The sequence below is a fragment of the Peromyscus eremicus genome, chromosome 2, assembly GCF_949786415.1.
Source record: "Peromyscus eremicus chromosome 2, PerEre_H2_v1, whole genome shotgun sequence".
Lineage (NCBI taxonomy): Eukaryota > Metazoa > Chordata > Mammalia > Rodentia > Cricetidae > Peromyscus > Peromyscus eremicus.
Genome location: NC_081417.1, coordinates 18,839,861 through 18,862,857, shown reverse-complemented (window position 1 = coordinate 18,862,857; position 22,997 = coordinate 18,839,861). Strand labels below are relative to the sequence as shown.

Sequence of the window (22,997 nt, the reverse complement as noted above, 5' to 3'; positions counted from 1 at the left end):
GCGCTCCCATTGCCCCACAGGAATACTTTAAAACCATATTCATAATTGTAGAACAAACTTGATTTCACCTTGTTTGATGAGATTATACAATAACGAGCATGCAGTAGCTAGTTTAAGTGATTGACTGGGTTACTTTTCCTAATGACTATCAGCATTTCTCAATGGAGGAGAATGGCACAAACCAGGGAAATCATCAGAAATTCCACATTTCTGCTTTCTAGACCTGAGAGGTAGTGAGTTCTTTGTGTTGCTTGGCTCATTTATTAGAGAAAAGCTGCTTCTTCCAATAGTCTCAAAGAGAACACTTTTCTCCGATAAAAGCTGTTTCAGACAGGCCTGTAATCCTGAAGCTACTGCAGAGCCCAGCAGAGCCTTCACTGGGAGTGAGGCAACAGCCACCAGTGAAGACGGTCGTTTCTTAGAATTAAAGGGCAGCAGAACTTAAAAGGCTTCATTTTGGTGATTTGTGTATGTGGGTGGAGGTTGGGATAAGGATTCCCTCTCTATGTAGCCCAAGCTGGCCTGAACTTCCTGTGTACCCCCAGGCTTTTAATTTTTTTCAATCTTTTTGTCTCAGCCTTCCTAATGCTGCCTTTGAGCCAACACAGCTGGCTCAAAGGTATCTTATGATTGTTGAAGTGAAGTGTAGTTACAGGGTACATACCCTTACCTACATTTGTTGTCTCTGAAGTCCATGCTAATTTAAAGACAGGACTTGCAATTCTGGGCCTGGAAAATTACAAGTGGTTTTTACAGATTCAAGAAACATGAAAATCAAGTGAATCTCATGGTATTGCTTTGTAGCTCATTGGGATGTTCAGATCCCTTGTCTTATTTATTTTAGGTGGTGATAAACAACGCAGCAGGGAATTTTATTTCTCCCAGTGAAAGACTGTCTCCTAATGCTTGGAAGACCATAACTGACATAGTTCTCAATGGCACAGCCTATGTGACTCTGGAAGTTGGAAAGCAGCTAATTAAAGCACAGAAAGGTATGTTTATTCATTCCTCCTGTGTTTATCGGGCACTTTCTTAGCTGAGTCTGTGCTAAGCCCTGGTATAGCACTGGCATACTTCAAGATGTAAGTTTATCTCACAGGCGTAAAGACCCATGTTTACCAGAGGTTGTGGTGTAAGTCATAGTAAACACAGGTTTTGAGGGCATTTGGAAACTCAGAGATGGGGAGACTACTACTTCTTCCTGTGGCCAGTGATTAGATTCAGAAATAAGATGCAATTGAGATTCATTTTCAAAAATGTATGAGTAAAGAAAGAGCACGAGGAATCAGGAACATCCCTGGATAGAGGCCAGCTGGAAGGGAAGGGCAGATGTGTTTAGAGAGCAATAGAGAATTCGATGTGGGTAGAGAAGGGGAGAGAGGAGGCAGGAAACGGTTGTGGGGAAGTGGCTTGGTATGTAACTGGGAAAGTCCCCAAAGGCAAAATAGGCAGTTAGCTGTCCATCAAATTTACCATGTGAAGAATAGTGATCTAATGTAAAATATCACTGACCACATTGTAGGGCTGGGAAGTTTGATGTTTTTCTTTTTGGCATATGGAGAGATGGTACGGGTGGTGAGGCAGGAGAAGTCTCAAAGCTGATAGCAACACAACTTACAAGAAGATGGTTTTTAGCTGGGTGAATAGTTTAGATGAAGGTGCCATCTTTGAGATTGTAAACACCGGAGAGATTGAGATTGGATGTTACTAGAACATTTTTTGTCATAACTGTGAACCAACTTCTTTATTAAAATTTATGTCTACATAAATAGAAAATGTGTAATGCCTGTAGGTATACTTTAAACAAACATAAACATGGAGGGGGGGGAAGAATTGCTGGAGCTAGACAGGGTGCTTTGCTTACTAGATTCTCACCATGGCTTTATATACCAGACCTTGGATGATGTACATCTGAAGCAGAGATGTACAAGATTGTGCCCTGAATAATTTGGGGTCAGGACTTGAAGCTTGGTGCATTTTCTTGGAGTAGGTAGAACACATGAACAAGGCCCAGGACTCTCAGTGGCTGGCATGGGGAGAGGAGGATGGATGTTATATCTGACCTTTGTCCCCTCTCTGGTTCAATTTCTTCTCCCCAGTGTGACTAATTCACAAACTGGCTTGAGCAGGGATGATAAAGACATGGAAGAATGAACAGGATTATAGAAAGTCACAGCTTTTTAAAAGATGCTAGCAGTTTCTATCCTTTCCCAGCACCTAGCACAATCCTCATTACCCATTTCCACTGTAGCAAAGTGGCTATTATTTGGATTAGGACTTTTGTGACACTGTTATTTTATTTACTAATTTAATTTTTTTCCTGACAGATAGAGAGGCTTGGGAAGGGAGATGGGATTGTAGGCTGACTCTGTGTGCCTGCTCTTACTTTTTGATCCTTTATCTGTCTCATAGGCTCCGTGTGTTTCTTTTCTCTCTACTTTCTGACCCTGTCTCTCGGTCTTTCTTACTCTCAGCTCCTTATGTAGTCCTTCATTTTTGGTTCTCTGTTTCTTTCTGTCTCCATGATTACTTTCTTCCTCTGCTTTATGAGCTCTTATTTCTTCCCTTGCTCATCTTTGGGATCCTTAGTTTTCTGACTGACTCACTTTTCATTATTGTCTTTTATTTTAACACAGACTTCAGTCTATTTTTATTCATCACACTGGATTAAAATTCTATGGGCTTCATTATAAATGTATTAGGTAAGACTTTGGAAAGATGGAAGCCCATTTCTATTCTTCCGAGTTTCCTGTCAGTTGAGGCTGTGTCCTGATAGTGTGTTCTAGGCTGGAGAAGCTGGGTACTGTGGGTCTAACCTGGTCCTGGATTAGCAGTCGAGGCTCCCGAGTGCTCTTGATCTCTCAAACATACCACTTTGGGTAAGCCTGGATGTTGGTTCAGTAAAGCAATGCATGTAATCCCTCATCAAAACTATGTAGGCAGTCCAACACCTAGGAAGTCAATCTAGGCACGTCATGGGTAGTCGTCTAATGAAGATGAAGGCACCCAGTTCGAGTGCACTGTTGCTTCCTAAGGTCAGGGGAGGGCACGGCAGATGGCTGAAGGTCAAGGGCAGTGGCTGAAGATCAAGGGCAGCCTAGCTAGAGTTAGAGGCACAGCTGGTGGTGATGCAAAGTTAACAGCTATGAGTAAAAAGAAAAATGCACCTGGCATTGCTTGTCCCTGTCCTGTACGGGGACCACTAAATCTCCGCACTCTTTGTCCCACAAGGAGATTTTGGAGGCAAATCTGTTTTCAGAGATCTAGAAGGAGGAGTTTGAGATGTAGGAGTTGTGAGAATGGCTAACCTAACCATGCTTACTCACATATCCTCAAAGGGACCCCCAGCACCGTCCTCCACCCCGAGCTCTCTGGGCTGCGCTGTACGTTGTTTCTCTTCTTAAGTATGTTGACAGAAAGAAGCCTGGTGTAGAGAAGACCTTATGGAAGTGTGCTGCAGAATACTTTCTTGTGGTCCTCCAAGTTTAACCTCCTCCTCCCTTCTTTCCTTCCGTTGTTTTCAGACATGTAGCCCAGGCTGTCCCTCAGCTCTCACTCAGCCTTGAAAGTGTGGGGATTACAGGTGTGTACCACCGCACCCCACTTATAAATACAGGCTAGTTAAAATGTTTTGTAAAACATATAAGTATATTTTATTCTTTTATAATATTAAACTTATAATTTTTTCAAATCTAGTATTATATCTCTGTAAGAAGTAGAAAATCTGTTTTGTCACAGCCTAGAGTACTCTTCAAACTTTTAATTCAGTCAACTTACTGAGACTCTACTATGTCCCAGATGCAGTTGCTACTTATGTGTATAGTGTCACTTTTCACTCTAACTTTATGCAGTCAATTAAGAAATAAAGAAACGAGAAAACATGCTTTCTTACCTACACACTTACCGTTTCTGATATGTAATTCTTTAGACTATCTGGATTTCTGTCTAGTATTAATTTTATTTAGCCTCAAGGCTGTCTTTCAATTCATTCTGATTCAGATTGGGGGCTATGAATTCTCTCTGCATTGGTGTGTCAGAAGACAGCACCTTCAGTTGAAGGACATTTTTTGTTGCTTATGGAATTTAAAATTGACAAGATTTTTGATTCAGAATGTTAAAGGTGTCCCTGTCTTCTGTGTGGTCCCTGATGAGGGTTGGTGCGGACAGTGACCTGTGTGACCTTACTTACCCTCTCCTAGGGGTTTATTGTTTCCTTTATAGTTCCTGCCTTCTGTTTATCCCTCTTGGCATTTGTTTACCGCCTAGGAGCTGAACTTTATAGGTTTTACCAAATTTGATTGTTTTCAGTCTATAGTACTTCCCCTTAGAACTCCAATTACTCGTATATCATGTTAGAATGTCCCATAGCCACTTGGCAGTCTGGTCTTTTTTTGTTTTTAACTATTTCCCCTGTGACCTTTGTATTGGATAGTTTTTATTGTCTTGTCTTCACTGACGATCTTCTACAGCTAAGCTCATTAATTTAATTTTAAAATTTCAGATATTACATTTTTTTTTTGCCATAGATGTTGCTTGTTTCTATCTTTATATTTTCAATTATTTTTAGAATTTCATGTATTTACTTGTGTTTGAGTATGCACATATTTGTGTGTGTGTGGACGTGTTCTTCAGTGAGGACAGGAGGCCAGAGAACAACTTTCAGAATGGGCTTATCTCTCTCTTTCCACCGTGTGGGTTCCAGGGTTGAACTCTAGTTATCAGACTTGGTAACAGGCTCCTCTCCCCAGAGGCCCATAGTTAGCCTTCTTTGAACTCCTTTAACATGTTTTCTTTCAAATCTTATATCAAGTTTATAATACTGTTATAAAGGTCCTTATACGCTAACTGTATCTTCTGGTCCTTTTTGTACTCTTTCTATTAATTGCTTTTCCTCACGTTTCTAACTCTGTGTAAGTTTTGAGTTTTCCTTTGAAGTGTGTTGAGCCTTACTTTAGGAAGCAGTTACTCTGAGAACATGATCATTTTACAACTCATCTTTAAGGTTTATTTGGGTGGGTATAGTAGCTTTTCCTTTGGGACTAACTTAGCTCTTAGGTATGATTTTTCTGAACTGGCTACAGAAAGTCTCGAATGTTCATTAAGTTGCTGATCACCTCCTTGTCTCTCAGCCCTCTGTGAGGTCTGCAGACACCGTTCAGCTTACAGCTGCACTGGCAGCTGCTCTTTGCCAGATTCCATGGATGCTTACCCTCAGGAGCATAATGGGGCATCAGTGCATGCTCAGGGAGACCCCATGAAAAGTAATTGAGCCTTGTTCCTGTTCTCAGAGTTGTTTCTCACTCCAAAGTCCTAGGATGATGTTAGGCTTATCATCTTGGGATGACAGTCCTTCTCTACCTGCCGTAAGGTATCTGACAATGACAGTATCAATATCATGTCTCTTATATAGTTTTTATGATGCTTATGCGAGTCCACCTTGGCTAGAGGCAGATGTCCTTGATGATTTTCTGATTTCTTCATATTGAAGTAGTGCTTGGCTACGGGGGGATGAGTTTCTTAGATTTGGGTCTTTGTATTGACATGCCAGGTACAGGGGAGTGCAGACTGGCCATCCCAAGACAGTGAGATTGGGGAGCAAGATGTCACACTTTTCTTAGATTTCAGTGATAAGGGCTTGTAACTCAAAACCAAGAAGAAGCCCTTTGGCTTTTGTGACTCCTTTTTGCACAGGGCCCCGTTTTTGTCAATCACGTTTCTTTGATAGGAACTGATGTGGCTGTGTTCTTGATAATGTCCCCTTTCACTCCCCAGGAGCTGCATTTCTTGCTATCACTACCATCTATGCTGAGAGTGGATCAGGCTTCGTAATGCCAAGTTCTTCAGCCAAATCAGGCGTGGAAGCCATGAATAAGTGAGCATTACTGTGTTAACTGTGTTGCTGAAAATAGATAAAGTTCTCTGGTCTCCGTTCAGAGAAAGGTAAAAAAAGACTGATTTGGAGCAGACTATGTTTGATCACATGTTCCCATCCTACAGGACTGGTTTTACTGACCTGGACTTTGATTGATGCTCTCAAACTATCTTCATAGGTACCCTATAGTTTTATGAAGCTCACTGAATTTTATCTGTTGTAAAGTTACAGAGTCTTAAAGTCATTATTATGTTACAAAAAATTTTCATTTTATAAACCTCTCAGGAGAGAATGTTTTCCTGAGTTTTGTACTAAAATCAGTTGCACTTCTGAGCAATTAGGATGCTGTTTCTCACGGACAGTACAAACTCCATGACTGAATCGGCTCATCATTTTCACAGAGTCGTGGTAATAGGGTGCAATTTTGCCATTAAATAAAACACTTGGGGGGGGTGTTGAAACGGGGCTTCTTTACACAGTCCCCTGTCCTGGAACTCATTCTATAGACCAGGCTGGCCTCAAACTCACAATGACCTACCTGCCTCCCGAGTGCTGGGAGTAAAGGTGTGGACCACCACTGCCTGGCTAGATAAAACATCTTAATACATTGCTCTTAGCTTCCTTTTGGCATCATTATGCTTCCTTGTCTGCTCTGGCCATTCCCTCTTCCTCCCTTCTGTCTTACCTTCCTTATTTGCATTATTTATATCTTGTAAGGTAACTTAAGTCTCTTTTGCAACTATGTTAAGTACATATATGTACAAATCTACACACACAAGAAACATGCCAGTGCTATCTATAAAATACGATCATGTTGAAAAATAGACTGTAGAGTGCGTTTCTAAACAGGCTGCTACAAGGTTCCATGTTCTTTCTTAGGATGGTATTTTGGTTTAAGACATTCAAGATTTTGTTTGAGTCTTATTTCCTTTGAAGTTCAGTTTAACAATTATGGTAGATCCTAGTTAAACAAGGCTGTGTTAATGATTTAAAGCCGTGTAACCCATGTCTTGCTCAGTTGATAAACTTGTGATGCTACCTGCAGACATTGTTATAGGTTATAGGTTATAAGAAAAAGTAATGGTCTTTGTAAATGTAAGCTGGGGCTGCAGCCAGTGGTGGGGATGAGCCCAAAGCTCTCTTGTAAACCCAGCTGGCTTTGAAATAGAAATGCACCTACCTGGGTCTCTTGAGTGCTAGGATTAAAGGCATGTGTCACTATGCCTTTCATATTACATTTCTTGTTGTAAACTGTAGATGTTAGGTGTAGTGACTAAGGACACTAAAATGTAACTGTTAAGTTGTATAGTAGAGGAGGTAAAGATGCAGCCATGGCCTAGACTCCCAGAGTTTGACAGATGGGTAGCATGACCTCGAGAAAATGGTTTAGTCTTTCTGTGCCTCAGTTACCTGCCTATTTGTAACACACTTACTGTTTGTGTGTGTTTCCTGGCAAGAAGTGAATGTGCAGTGAACCCTGAGTAGTCATGCTTGAACACACAGTACAAGAGTTTACAATGTTCTTTGTTTACTTTAATTTATGGGAGTCTTGCAGCTGAATGGGGTAAACATGTAATGCAATTTAGTATTTTTATCTCCTTTGATTTTTAGATCTCTTGCAGCTGAATGGGGTAGATATGGAATGCGATTCAATATAATTCAGCCGGGGCCTATAAAAACCAAAGTGAGTTCTATTTGACATATAAAAAAATCAAACAGTGGTGGGTGCATTCTGATTGCTGTGTGGGGGACTTTCCAGGGATGCCTGGATCTGAAGCTCTTGTAGGGAAAGAGCGAGTGAAACTGGAATGACTATATATATATCTGTACTCCAGTGACTCCATGAAGTCATCTGCTCCATGTATTTATTTGTCTTTTTAAAAAAAAATTTGGATTTATTCAGTTCAGTTTTGTTTTATGTGTGAGATTTTGTCTGCATGTACATCTGTGAACTATGTGTATGCTTGGTGCCGCAGAGGTCAGAAGAGGGCAGTAAATTCCCTGGAACTGTCGTAGGGATGGTTGGGAATCACCATGCAGGTGCCGAGAATTGAACCTGGTCCTCTGTAGGAGCAACAAGGGCGCGTAACTGCTGAGCCATCTCTGCAGCCCCTGCACTGCATTTTTTGAATGCCCACAGTATACAATAGTATTGGGAAGGACGTGAGAGCATTTGTGCCAGAGTGCTTCCCAAGAAGGGACGCTTGTAGTGGGGAAGTGGGGGTATGGGCTGTACCCAAGTAATAGGTAGCTCATGTTAAAGAGAAGAAGGCAGCTGGGGCCCAGTACTTTCCTGGCGAGATATGCTGGAATGAGGGTCGCACTAGCTGGTGCTTTTAGTCTTTGCTGCTTTTTATCTGCCTTGGGAGAACTGCAGGCTCACTGGGCACCTTCAGGCTGAGCTCTCTCACAGAGACTCAAAGATCTAAAAGAGAAGGAACCATCACGTTTTATGAGTCTGTGGACTTTGAGCTCTCCTGCCGTGTTCCACACATCAGACACAAAGCAGAGGTTCACCATTGCAACTACCGTCTCCTCTTTCAGACGGAGTTGGAGTTAAGAGTCCTTGTTTTAACTTTTCTATTTTTATTTTTTTGAGGAAAAGAGAAGAAAGTAAGTTCTCTTGAACATTTCATTGAATTACTTTTCTGAATTTACTAAATGAAATAACAATCACACTGTCTCCACCATACAATGTAATCTCAGAGTTCTTTTGGGTGTATTGTTTGTTCATTTGATTTTTATAATGACTTGCTGAGATAGGAGAAATAAAAAAGTAAGATAACAGCATTCTTGATTTAGGTAAAATGACCTCTTTTGGCTGGCAGTGATTGTGAAAGAATTTGGTGACATTCTTTTTACAACATCTGAGGTGTGAACAGTATGCAATAGTACAAGTTGTATTTTATATAAAATTGAGAAATTAAATACATCTGTACACACATGAACACATACACACATACAGACACAGACACAGACACAGACACACACACAGACACACACACAGACGCACACACACTAACTTATTTTTTCTTTTTTCATTGTTAAGGGTGCCTTTAGCCGTTTGGACCCAACTGGAAGATTTGAGAAAGAAATGATTGAAAGAATTCCCTGTGGTCGGCTGGGGACTGTGGAGGAACTTGCAAATCTAGCCACTTTTCTTTGCAGCGATTATGCCTCTTGGATTAATGGGGCGGTAAGCATTGCTGTGTGTGTGTCTTCACTTTTTTGAAGGTGTGGGGAGCCCTATTTTGGAATCAGTCCTAATAACGCTAAATATAAATATGATTTAAAAATATTTAATTAGCTATAAATCATATAAAATATTTATACATTATTCATCTTAAACATTTATTCCTTGATAAATTAATTTTATTAAGTTCAAGTTGTCTTGGTAGACACTGTTTAAAGATGATCTTTAAATTGGGTAGGATTTTGTTGGAAGGAGCGTTCTAACTAGAACAAATAAATTTAGATTATACCTCAGATTTATCCTTTGAAATTTGATCTTTGATTGAAGCTACCAAGGAGACTGCATTTATTTAGGGGATGAAGGTGGCTGATCGTTGAGAGATTTTTCAAAAAGAGTGAAAAGGTTTGTGGTGTCTTTTCCAGGTCATCAGATTTGATGGTGGAGAGGAAGTATTTCTGTCAGGTGAATTCAACTCTCTAAAGAAGGTAATGCATTTGGTTCATACACTACTACAAGCCAGAGACTGGGCTTTAAGTTGTATGTAGACCCGATTAAACTGACATCGTTCCCCTCCGTCAGGTCACCAAGGAGGAGTGGGACTTGATGGAAGGACTCATCAGGAAGACAAAAGGCTCCTAAGACGGCTTCGTCTTCCTCTGGACAAGAGGGACTAGAGATGACACAGATGGACCGTGGTCTTCTGCTCGTTTTCAGGGTTAATAAATGTTTGCTTTGATGATGTCTGTATTTCCAGGGATCAAACCCAGGGTGTCTGGTATGCTGGTGTGCTACCTCTGAGCTGCACCTCAGCCCTAATAAATGGTTAGGTGGTCATCGAGTACATACAACGTGCCAGTTATCTTTTCTTCAAAGCATAGTAGAAACAAAAAGGAGTAAAGATTTTTTTAAAAGTTATTCTGTGTCAGTGAGATGGCTCAGTAGGTAAAGGTGCTTGCTGCTAAGTCTAAGGACCTGAGTTCAGTCTCAGGGACCAACATGGTAGGAGAGCACCAACTCCCAGAGTTGTCCTCTGTTACACATGCACAGTCACATGTGCACACACACACATACACACACACATGCACACACACATGCACACACACATGCACACACACACAAACACACACACAAACACACACACATACACACACACATGCACACACACACACATACACACGCACACACAAACACACACATACATACACACACACATACACACACACATGCACACACACACATACACACGCACACACAAACACACACATACATACACACACACATACACACACATGCACACATACATACACACATACACACACATGCACACACACATACACACACATGCACACACACACATACACACACACATACACACACACATGCACACACACATACACACACACACATGCACACACACATACACATGCATACACACACATGCACACACACACATACACACGCACACACAAACACACACATACATACACACACACATACACACACACATGCACACATACATACACACACATACACACATACATACACACACACATACACACATGCACACACACACACATACACACACACATACACACACACACAAACACACACACATACAATGTAAAATGCTCTTTCACAACTTCATCCACATATATAAATGGTTTGATTGTATTCACACTCTCCCATTGTTCTCTTTGGTCTCTCTTCCTCTTTCATTGAACCCTTTCTTCTTCCCTCCCTGCCCACTCATAATTTCAGGGTTGTTTTCATTGGCATGGGTAGGAAGTTATTTCTTTGAATAACAGGGACTTACCAATGGCCATATATCACTGAGGAAAATGGCCCCTCCCTCCCAGCCCCCATTAACTACCTGAGCTGGCTGGGTTTGAATCAATTTGATACAAGCTAGAGTCATCAGAGAAGAAGGAGCCCCCGTTGAGGAAATGCCTCCATGAGATCCAGCTGTAAGGCATTTTCTCAATTAATGATCAGTGAGGGAGGATCCAGCCCATGGTGAATGGTGCTATCTCTGGACTGGTGGTCCTGGGTTCTATAAGAAAGCAGGCTGAGCAAGCCTGGAGAAACAATCCAGTAAGCTGCTCCCCGCTGCCATGGCTTCTGCATCCACTCCATATCTTCTGCCTCCAGGATCCTGCCCCATTTGGGTTCCTGTCCTGACTTTCTTCAGTGATGAACAGCTATATAGAAGTGTGAGCCAAATAAACCCTTTTCTCTCCAATTTGCTTTTTGGTCATGGTGCTTCATTGCAGCGATAGAAACCCTAACTAAGACCCTGCCTGTAGCTCCTCAGATGGGGTATGTTACAAAAGCTTTGATAGTACTGAAGTGTATGTGGAAATGCAGAGAGCGGGGAAAGGAGTATGCTTCTGTGATCTGGTAAGGCAGACGAAACCAGTGAGGTAGCCCGTGAGGTACACATTTCACTGTGGCAATGAGGCCTAGAAGTGAGAGGAGCTATACTGATTTCCAAGGACCCTGTCTTCTCAGTATATCCTGTTTTCATTTAGACTTGTGAATTACCTCTTCACAGCTCTGTATTAACTCAACCCTGTGTGTTAGGAGGTTGTATATTATACCAGATGTTTTATTTGATACAACTGATAGTCCTTGGCTCTTGAAACTTTAGCTAGCAGGAATGACAGACCTTTAAATTAATTGTGTCTGATACACTGATGAATATTATTACATGGGATTTTGATGTGAAGGAAGAAGTACTTCACATTGCTTTCAAAGTTAGCAAATGCAATTAGTAATATGAGATAGCATTCAAAGATTTCTTTAGATAGAGAAGAATGAACACTGTAAGATATTTTGTAAGTAAGCAAACAAACAAAAAAGCCAAGTGTGGTGGTGCATGGCTTTAATCCCAGTGTTTGGGAGGCAGAGGCAGGTGGATCTCTGTGAGTTCAAGGCCAGCCTGGTCTGCAGAGTGAGTTCCAGGACAGCCAGGGGTGTTATACAGAGAAATCCTGTCTCGAAAAACCAAAACAAACAAACAAACAAACAAATAGGGCTGTTATACAGACAAACCTTGTCTTGGAAACAAAATAACAAAAATTGTATCTTATTAATATATTTTTCATTTGTGCTGACTAACTTGCAATCTTTAAATCAAATAAAAAGAAAGCCATAGTCTTAAGCATACAGAGTTAGAGTTTTGAATCCGTGTTTTTCAAAAGTTCCTTCCGCTTTCATAGCAACTACTTAAGAGCATGCTCACTAGACTGACTGCCTCCATTGCCCTTGCTAAAGAAGGAAGCATCTTTTACTTCATGAATAGATCTGTGGAAAAATCCAGAATTTCTGTTTGATATGTGTAAGACCTGTATGGGAACTCTATGCATTGACAGTTAATTATGTCTAGAAATGATGTTTATCATTCAGTAAATACATCCACAGGATCCTCGTTTGGTTTCAAGTAAGGTGCTGGACAGTTGCTGCTACATTGTCGTCCACTGGGCTTGTGTAAGATGCTAGTGTTTTTCTTGCACATGTGTTAGTGTCCACAACTAGCCCTCCCCTGTCTAACACTAGGCTCTGCTTCCTTCTCACTCATCCACATCTTCTGCTTTAACGTTGTTAACACTTCTTAAAGCATTAAAAACATTTTGCTAGCCCTGGCCTGCAAGGGAACAACAGCAACAGTTCTGTGCCGTGCCTTGTGGCTGGGGCAGGCAGGATTCAGCCAGGAGCCCCCCTGCACCGGGTGTACAGGGTGGAGAGGTGGAAGAGAGAGAAAGAGAGGCAGAACAGATCATGGGCTGGGGAGAAAGGCAGATCTGAAGCTGTGAGGAACAGGCTGATGTGAATGGCCTCCTAGCCACCCGAGTCCAGGGTGATGTCCAGGCCTGGACTATAGTCAAGGACCAAGTCTTGATCTGAGGCCCTGAAGCAGGCCAGGGGGCCTGAGTTGATGTCTGTAGCTCCTGTCACCACTAAGGCCCTTGCAGAGGCCTGTAGTCTGGGCCACCACCTGGGGCCATGTTGGTGTCTGAGGGCCACACTACTGTGGGGACCATGTCCATCTGAATGGCCTATGCTGCCACCTGGAGCCATGGTCACATCCGAGCCTGGACTGCTGCCGAAAACCAAAGCTATGTCTGTGGTCTTACCACACCCAGGGTCTGTGTTGATGTCCAGTGGCCTGTGTGCCAACAAAGGCCACAGGTATGCCCAGGGTCTAGGCCGAAACCTGTGGCCATGTGGGTGTCCGAGGGCTGTGCTGCTGCCAGGGCCATGCCAACCTGAGTAGTCTGTGCTGTCACCTGGGGCCGTGGTGTCATGGGGACAGAGCTGCTGCCGAGGGCCATATCTGGGTCCATGGCCCTACAGCAGCCAGCGTCTGAGTTGATGATGACCATGGCTCCTGTTGCTACCAAGGACCGTGTGGATGCCTGGGGTGTGGTCAGTTACCTGAGCCCATGTTGGTGTCTGAGGGCTATGCCATTGCCCTGGCCATGCTGATCTGGGTGGCCTGTGCTGCCACTGGGGCCACGATGGTGTCCGGGGCCACGCTGCTGCCATGGGCCATGTCAGGGATCCGTGGTCCTGCTGCAGCTAGGGTCTGTGTTGATGCCCATGGCCCGTGTTACCACTAGCGGTCACAGGAACCATGTAGATTGAAATCTGAGGGCCCCGCCCATCACTGGCCCTGGGAGAGCGGGCTCCTACCCCCCTTAACGATGGCCCCATCCCTCACTATGGGCTTGCACTTCACCTAGGCAGCACACTAGAGCTGGCCTGTAGTTGAGGATGCTGGTGAGCCGGCACGAGGGTGTGAGAGCAGCAGAGCTGAACACACAGAGCTGACCCCGTCTGCCCCTAGTCGGCCATGTGAGAGGGAAAGATGCCTCTCCACCCCCATACCTGTGGTAGGTGAGAGAGCTGGCCCCAGGCATCACAAGAGTTGGAGAACTAGCCCTTCCCCTCACCAGCTGCAGCACACAGGAGAGCAGACCTTGTGTGTGGGGGGGTGGGGTGGGGGGGGCACGGGCACAGATGAGGCAGCCCTGAGGGCATGAGAGCAGGATAGTTGACCCCCCCCCCCCGCCACTCCCGTATGCCCCCTACAGCAATCAGGAGAGAGAGCTCTGCACCTTGCCTGAGCAAGACAATGGAGCTGGCCTTGGTGGTGTGAGAGCGCGTGAGCTGAAGCTGAGGGCCTGAGAACGGGAGAACTGGCCCCTTGCTGCAGGCTGCGTTGGGTGGGCTGGCCAAGCGGTGCTGCAGAGCTCACCTAGATGTTGACATGAGGAAAAACTGGCAGGCTGACCAGTCCAGCTACCACCCAGGCCCAGAACTAGGGCCATGAGTTGGCCCACCCCAACATCCACCTCATCTACGAACTGTTGAAGCATGTGAAGGGGCCAGACCTGCAGATCCAAAGCTGCAGGATCTCCATGACACAGGGCAACAGAATATCCAAGAGGAGCCCCAGTGAGAGCCCCTTAATCAACGGTGTAGCAGAAACCAGAGGCCTACAGTCAGACCGATGACTCAGGCCCATGAGCACTTGCGAGTGACAGGAAAGGTACTGAAGGGGACTGTGTGACTCACCGGGCACACCACAGCCTCCGCGAGATGCTTCTCCTTTGTTTGTTTGTTTGGTTTGGCTTTTCTTTTAAAGTTTGTTTTGTTTTGGAGGGAAGTTGCAGTGGTGGAGGTCAGATATTGGAGGGATGAGGAGATGGGTGGGATCGGGTTACATGATGTGAAATCCTCAAAGAATCAAAAAAAGTTAAAAAAAAAAGAGTTCCATTAGTTACATAACCTTGTTCAGGTTTCATCATCTTTTTCCTTTGTTTACAAAAGATTTATTTTGTTTATGTGTGTGTCTGTACACATGTGTGGGTGCACTCCGGAGCCAGAAGAGGCACCAAATCTCCCGGAGTTACTAAGTTACAGGTGGTTGGCAGCTGCCCGCCTCCCCTGTGGGTGAACTGGGGTCCTGTACCACAGCAGTGCTCCCAGACACTGAGCCACTGCTTTAGTCCCTGTTTTCTTCATCAGTAAAATACTAGAATGTGATACCTTCTTCATGAGGTTGCTATGGAGCGAAGAGGAAACAAAACTGCTTTCAGAATACAGAACACATGTGTGAGAGATTGGCCTGCCCACCTTTTTTCTTTCATTTCCCCTTTCTTTATTTTTCTGTTAGTTTTATCTTATTTTTTGTTATTTAAAACTATTTTTAAATTTAAATATATCTTGATCATATTCTTCCCCTCTAAGTACTTCCAAGATCCTCTCCCCTTCTCTTCCTCCTCAACTTTAAGTTCTTTCTCAAACAAACAAACAATACCCCAATACAAAACAAAGTCCCCCAAAACCACAGAACCCCACCACCACCAAAAAAAAACCCAAGGAAACAACAAATAGAAACGTACCAAATAAAAGCACACTAAAAAAAAGACTGTGGAGTTCATTATATGTCTGTCAACTAGTGAACATGAGGCTTGCCCTAGGGTGGTTGATATTCTCAGTGTCACTCTACTGGAGAAAACTGATTTTCCCCCTCCCAGCAGGTATAAGCAACAGTTCAGTTGTTAACCTTTACCCTAATGGTTAGTTTTCATTCCTTTAAAAAAAATAACAAAATATAATTAAATAAGGGAAACTATCACATCGAAATTGGACAAGACAAAACAACAGAAGATAAAAAGCCCAAGAGAAGGCACAAGAATTAGAGACCCATTTTTTTTTTTGCTCACTTAGGAATCACATAAAAACACTAAACTTGAAGCCATAATGTTTATGCAGAGGACCTGGTGCAGACCTGCGCAAGCCCTGTCCTACTGCCTCAGTCTCTGTGGGTTCAGTTGAGCTTTGCTCATGTTGATTTAGGGGCCTTCTTTCCTTGGTGTCCTCCATCCCCTCTGGCTCTCACACTCTGTCCGCTTCCTCCTCCTTGGGGTTCCCTGAGATCTGAGGGAAGGGATTTGATGGAGATACCCTTTTTAGGGCTGTGTGTTTCAAGGTCTCTCTCTGAGTAATGACTGACTGTGAGTCTCTATATTTGTTCCCATTTGCTGAAGGAGGAAGTTTCTCTGATGAACAAGGCATTGATCTATGAATATAGCAGATTATATTATTGGAGCCATTTTATCACTACATTTATTTTTCTTTATACCACTATTACTTAGTTTTACTGTAGGTCCCTGAGCTATCTAGTCTCAGGTTCTTGGTCATCCAAGCAGTGTTGGATATGGGTTCTATCTTGTGCAGTGAGCCTTAAATCAAATCAGTTATTGGGTTAGTTACCCTCACAAACTTTGTGCACCATTACCCTAGCATATCTTGCAGGCAGTACACCATTGTAGATAAAGGGTTTGTGGCTGCCTTGGTGTTTAGGTTTCTCCTTTGAGAGTATGATCTAAGTGAAATCACCAAATAATTGGGGAGACAGAGTACCATTTGGACTTCTTGTCACCATACAAAGCTTCCAGTTCTGAGACTGGGTTATATCTAATTGAGTTGTTGGCTGAAGAGGGCCCCATGGGAATCCCCAAACAACCCAGGCTGTTGCCAGGACTATAGGTTGTTCTCCACAAACTGACCACAAAGCCCCATTGCTGAACACATGCCTACACAACTCATTGAAGATGGAGATGTTGATCAGGTGCCTACATAGAGTCTTCACCTCTACTCCAGCATCTTTGGTACAGGAAGGTCCTTGTTCATTTTAAAGACATGATTATCACAGAAAGATTAAGAACACCAAAGAATAGAGAAAGAAAACTTGTTAATCTCCTAAAGAAAACATGTTAATACCTGAGAATGTTCTTGATCCTTTCCTTTTCATTTAGTTGTTTTTTATAAAAGAATATGTAAGTTACCCAAAAAGTCTGCTTCAGCCCCTGATCTACAGCTAACTTCCCCTAACAATTATCTTCAATAGTTTCTGTCCCCCCCCTCAGAATATACTTTTGCTTTTTAAAGCAACATACTTTTTTATTTTTATTTTTTTTGGATTTTCCCAGTTTTTTCAAACATGTTGACTTTCTTCCATGATTGATGATTTAGCTTGAATCTATTCCATATCCTTCTTAATCCCACCATTAACCAAATATATGTAGATAGAGCCCCCTTTTCCGCTCCACTAATTCTATCAATATAATCTCATCTCTGTTTTTTGTTAAATGGATATTATATTTACGTTTTTATGATTTACAAAATATTGCTTCTAATGTTTTCTTAATTACCCCCTTTTAATAGTTCAGATTATATTATAACCAAGAAAAAATTTAAACTCTAGCTTTACTTGGCTTCTTTTGACTTTAAAAACCACTGAAATAGGGGGGATGGTGAGTTGGTTCAGTTAGTAAAGTGTCTGTCATGTGATGTCTGTCATGTGATGTCTGTCATGTCTGTGAAGACCTGAGTTTGGCCCTCCAGTGCGCTCCCCTGTCCCCATCAAAGCTAGACATAACCACATGAGCCTGTAATCACAGTACTGGGGCAGGGGTGACTGCAGGGTGCCTGGAGTTGCTGGCCAGCCAGACTAGCCAACTGGTGAACTCCAGGTTCTATGAGAGACCCTGTTTCTTGGAAAATAAGGTTAAGATCAACTGAGAAAGACACCCAACATCGACTTCTGCCTTTCATATACACAACCACACATATACATTTGTACACAAAACAATCACTAACTTTGGAAGTCACACAGCTGATCAGCCTTTTTCTAACTTAACCTTTGGGTAATATTTCCACTTACTTCTGTGTGTAGTCCTGTTAATCATTTATGAAATTTTGTCTGAGACATTAATAAGAGATTAACTTCTTCCATAGTGACCTAATTCTTTCCTTTTTCCAAGACTGAAGACACCAAAATGATATGTTCAGGATTTAGAGGAACATCATGATCTACAGATAACCAGCTAGTAGGTTTCACAGGTCTTGTCCCAGACCATCATAGCAGTGCCTAACCTAAGCCTGCCTTCTGTCCTGTATGTGGGTGGGGGCAGAGCTTGAAACTTCAGCTGAATGAAGATGGCCTTTGTTGACTACAGCCTTCTATTTTTTTTTTTTGAGTTGCTGGTTTTCCTAATCATTCTTTTCTAAAGAGAGCCCAGGCTGGCCTCAAACTTGCTATGTAGCCAAGGAGGACTTCAGACTTCTGATCCTTCTACCTCTACCCACCTAGTGCATGGACAGCCAGGAGGGTACCACTATAACTCTGTGTTCACCATACTGGGATCGAACCCAGGGCTTCCTTCCTGTTAGACAAGCCCTCTACCGAGTTGTATTCCCAGTCCCCAAATCACTCTTTTTCCAGTCCCGACAACTTGTTCTCAAGTCTTTACTTCTTTACTATGTTTTTGTTTTTTGTTTTTTGAGACAGGGTCTCACTATATATAGCTCTGGCTGTTCTGGAACTCACTATGATGACCAGGTTGGCCTAGAGTGCTCAGATTAAAGGTGTATGCCACTACACCAAGCTATTTAACCTGTTTTGAGAGGCAAGGTGTTAAACCTAACCAGTGACAGCACAATAAATCAGATTCTTCTTTTGAAAAATATAAATATGTATTCTGAGGCTTATATGTATCAATTTATTCATTCTTAGAACTAGTTTCTTCTGTAATTAAAATATTCCCCCCCCCTCAGGATACTTGATGGTTCTTCCTTATCTAATGAATTTTAAATCATCAATATTTTTATTGATTAAAACGATAATTGGAAATGTTTAAGGGAGACAATTTGATATCTTGATGTAGATGCACAATGTGGAATTGTTTAAACCCAGCAAACAAATATCTATTGTCTGGTTGATCTATATAATTTTTATGGTAAGACTTTTGAAGTTTACTTTCTTATTTTGAAATGTGTTATCCATTATCATTGACTGTAGTCATTTTTCTGTGTAGTAGATCTTAAAATATTCTCCCTGTTCATCTGAAATCCTATGGTCAACTCTACATCTCCCTGTACCCCGTCCAAATATCTGGAAACCAACATTTTGCTCTCAACTTCATGAGTTCACCTCTGTTACATTACATCTATAACTGTGATCAGACAATATCTTTCTTTTTCGGTATTGTAAACAAAACTGAAACTTTTAATAGATAAATTATTTTTAGAATTTGAAGTATTCCTCATGACAGTTGATTAGAAATTGTGTGTGTGTGGTCATGTGCACAGGTGAGGGTGCACCCTGTGCATGTACATGTGTTTGTGGAGTTCAGAGGGCAGCTTCAAACATCATTCCTCAAGAGTGATCCACCTTGTTTGGGGGACAGAGTCTCTCACTTGGACCTGGTGTTTGCCTTTTAATCTAGTCTGGCTGGCCAGCAAGCCACTGGGATCCGCCTAACGCTGCCTCCCCATGCTGGATTACAAGGGCACACCACGTATTTTGCTTCTTATGTAGGTGTTGAGGATAGAGCTCAGGTCCTTTCACTTTGGTGGCAATTACTTTACCGTCTGAGCCATCTCTCCAGCCTCTTCATATTAATCAAAGGTTAAGAAGGTTTAGCACCGTAAAACATTTCCACATATTTGTTCTAAAAAATGTGTATGGATTTATAACCCCTGAGCAGTGAAATATCTGTTATCAATGAAAACTATTTACCTGTTTGTTAAAGAACAAATCGTTGTTCACTTAAGAATGTGTTTAGTGGTTTGGCTCAGTGTTAGAGTGCTTGGCTAGCATATGAGTTTGATTAAATTTCTATACTTGAGAATTTTGTGTTTTACTTGTTGATAGTGGGATATTTAAAATTTTTGATTTGTATGAGTTTGTATACTTTTTAAAATCATTGCGTTTTCTAATTATTAGATGTTATTATGAAAGATGGATGAAGGACTAAACACCGCAAGTATGGCAGAGGTGATCCAAAGAGAGATCATAGGGATTTCTCATACTGAGACATTTCTGTGTATGAAAGAGAGAAACTATTCATGGATAATCAGATTGGCCACCCTTGGGCTGTAACTCCCTCCATTTGTTACCTTAAGAATTATTACCGTCACTCTTCCAGGTTCTTTTGGTAAGAATCCTTTTATTGCACCAATGGAAATGTTAATACTGTCAATTAAGGAAGGATTATTGGTGGCACTGTCACTCATAATTGCCACGTGAAAATCTTAGTATCTCACGATAGAGTGACAGTCATTGTTTCCTTATTGCTCTTGTGGAACCTGATGCAGTAAGAACATAAGTGACCAAGTAACAGAACTGTGCAGCCAAAGTGGTAGAAGGGTAGCCTCAGGCTCTCTGGTTTACAGAGAAGGCTACTGCCAAAGGCCTAGGCAGGTCACACAGTCAAGTTCACACTTGTGATCCAGTTCGATGTCTCATGAGTTCATAACTTAAAGATAATAACAGGATCTAAGCAATACTTACAAAATTCTTAAAATGGAAAAGCCCATTTTTATAAACTTTTTAATTTGAGAAGAATATAAACAAGTCATCACAAAATCAACACACACACAACGTTCTGAGATAGAATGTTGCCAAGAATGTAGAAACCCCACCTCTATCCCTCATCAGGAATTGGTGCCTCCTCTTTGGGACTAACCACTATCTTGACATTTGGTACAATGGCTACATGACTTTTGAAACATACAACTCAGTTTGTACTGCTCTGTTTCTGGCCTCATTCCCGTGTAGAAGCTGCTTAGGCACTCGACTTGGTTTATAACATCCCTTTGAATGTATGGTGTGTGCATGTACCACAGTTTGTCAGTTCTGTTGTTACTGGATGTCTCAGTTGTTTCTAGGACTCAATGCAATGCTGTTGTGAACATGTGTGTTGGGTGAAAATATACATGTTTTTCCAGTAGGTTGATATCATGTAGGTATAATTGCTGGATTACAGAAATTTATTGAGGTATGTTCAGATTTAGTAAGTACTGCCAAATGGTTTTTCCAAAGTGTTTATACTTAAAGCTTTATTATGTAATGGGGGTGGGATTTCCACCATACCACAACCTCATCAACCCTCTTAGGAGCAACTGGTAGGATCTCATTCTTAAAGTTTGTGTTTCTCATGATTAACAATAAAATTGGTTATTTTTATGTTTATTGGATAATTAAATGTCCTCTCGTGAAATACCTACTTAGCTATCTCACCTGTTTATCAATTGTGTTATATTTTAAAGTTGATATTTAGGAGTAATCTGTATTTTGGCTATCTGCCTTTGTCAATTACTTGTGTTATAACTTTTTTCACTCTTAGTAGTGTGTGTGTGTACAGATCCTCTTAACTTATTTATAGGGTACGGTTTTCAGTGTTTCTTTTAAATGGCTAAAAACTATTAAGTTTTAAAGTATTAAAGATATTCTTTGCATTATCTGCGTACCATTTATATTTATGTTGGAACTAAGCTTGAAATGCATTTCACTCAAGGTTTTAAGGCAGACATTGTGCCAGTGGTCTTAGATTCACACTTCTAGATTTCTATTCATTCTGTTCTTTCTGTTCTCTGTCTCAAAAAAAGGATCTGTTGCATATTTGTAAGTTGGCTTACTACAGTGTTAGAATTTTAATAGTTTTCAGGAACCTGAGTCCACCATGATGGTCTTGCTACTAGATTTGTGACCATTGTTGCTGTCAGCACTCTGGGGGTCTTTTGAGAAAAGCTACTACCAGTGTTGGGTATGGTGGCAAAGGCAAGAGAATCAAGAGTTCAAGACCAGTATATACCACATGGTGAGACCCTGCCTCAAGAAATAAACAGATGAACAAAGAAACCCAACCCCCAATAAAACATATAAACCACATCAGAAGAATTACTACAACCATATTTTTCTATTGTAGGTTTTGTTCTACCATTATCATAAGAATGCCAAACTTGGTACCATTTTAATGTCTATTTTGTGGAATAGCCATTTTTCTATCAGTAAAATTTAAAACATCTTTGTATGTTCCTACTTCTTTTATGATCTTGCATGAAAAAAATATGTGGCTAAATCACTTGAGGAAAAAGAAATCTCTAAATATTTGGATCTTCTGGGATTTCTTTGTTGGTTAATCTTAAAAATTCCCCATAGTCTTGCAGTCATTTACTGGACAAAGTTAGTATTAGAGCCCTGAGGTTATAATGGTTCAGGATATCTACACTTCTATCCTAATCGATAATGATTACATGCCAACTAATACTTTGGAGGGAGAAACACATATGAGAGAGTAATGTAATTTTCTTTATTCTTAGTAGTTAAATTCAGTCTAATGTCACTGCTTCCTACAGCCAAGCCTGTCTATTGCTCCCTCCCATCCTGGGATATGGTGTTTTGTATTCCTTTTTTATTCATTCTTGAGGGAAAAAGCCCACACTTTTTGTTGTTGTTATTTTTATGAATTGGAAAAGAAGTGCTTAATGGGAATATTCAAGCTGACCTAGGCCTCCATTAACTCTTTAGTGGCAACTATAAATTTCACAGACTCTGTCATTTTTTTTTTTGCTTCACAATAAAGAATCTAAGGTCATTAATCATTATTTGCAATCTATAACCAGTATAGGCTACACTAGCTAAAAAATACATAAAATTGAGCTACATGTGGGGCAGTGAAGGTTTCAGAATATCATTTACTAGATAAACTATTACACTATTTTTTCTCTTCTGAGTCTATCTTGAACTCCTCTGAAACTCTGCAGATAGAAGTAGAACTATTTTGAATACTGATCTCAATATGAAATATACAATCCACAGAATACACAAAAGTTTTGATGAAATAACATTCAATAATCAGGTTGCTATGAATCTTACATTAAAATTCAATTACATAGTAAAAATAGAGTAGTTGTAACTAGAAAAAATATCTTCAGAGGCAGCAGAAACCCATAGTGGAAATGAACAGTTCTACATAGAAAATCCAGAAAGTATGCAAACTAGACACCAGGATACTCAGTACATTGAATTTAATCAGCGAGTACACACAGAATATGACATAAAACAGCAGTTTACTA

At 41.4% G+C, this 22,997-nt stretch overlaps 1 protein-coding gene across 1 annotated transcript in view; it reads left to right on the top strand.

Moving 5' to 3' along the window:
- Positions 1–9,801, top strand: part of Decr1 (2,4-dienoyl-CoA reductase 1) — a 30,116-nt gene extending 20,315 nt beyond the window's left edge. Inside the window, exons 5-10 of the mRNA XM_059253890.1 lie at positions 845–992; positions 5,773–5,872; positions 7,484–7,556; positions 8,922–9,068; positions 9,488–9,550; positions 9,645–9,801. Of these exons, the coding sequence (XP_059109873.1) occupies positions 845–992; positions 5,773–5,872; positions 7,484–7,556; positions 8,922–9,068; positions 9,488–9,550; positions 9,645–9,704 (591 nt within the window). The 3' untranslated portion in view covers positions 9,705–9,801. The remainder of the gene's footprint in view (positions 1–844; positions 993–5,772; positions 5,873–7,483; positions 7,557–8,921; positions 9,069–9,487; positions 9,551–9,644) is intronic.
- Positions 9,802–22,997: the final 13,196 nt, after the last annotated feature.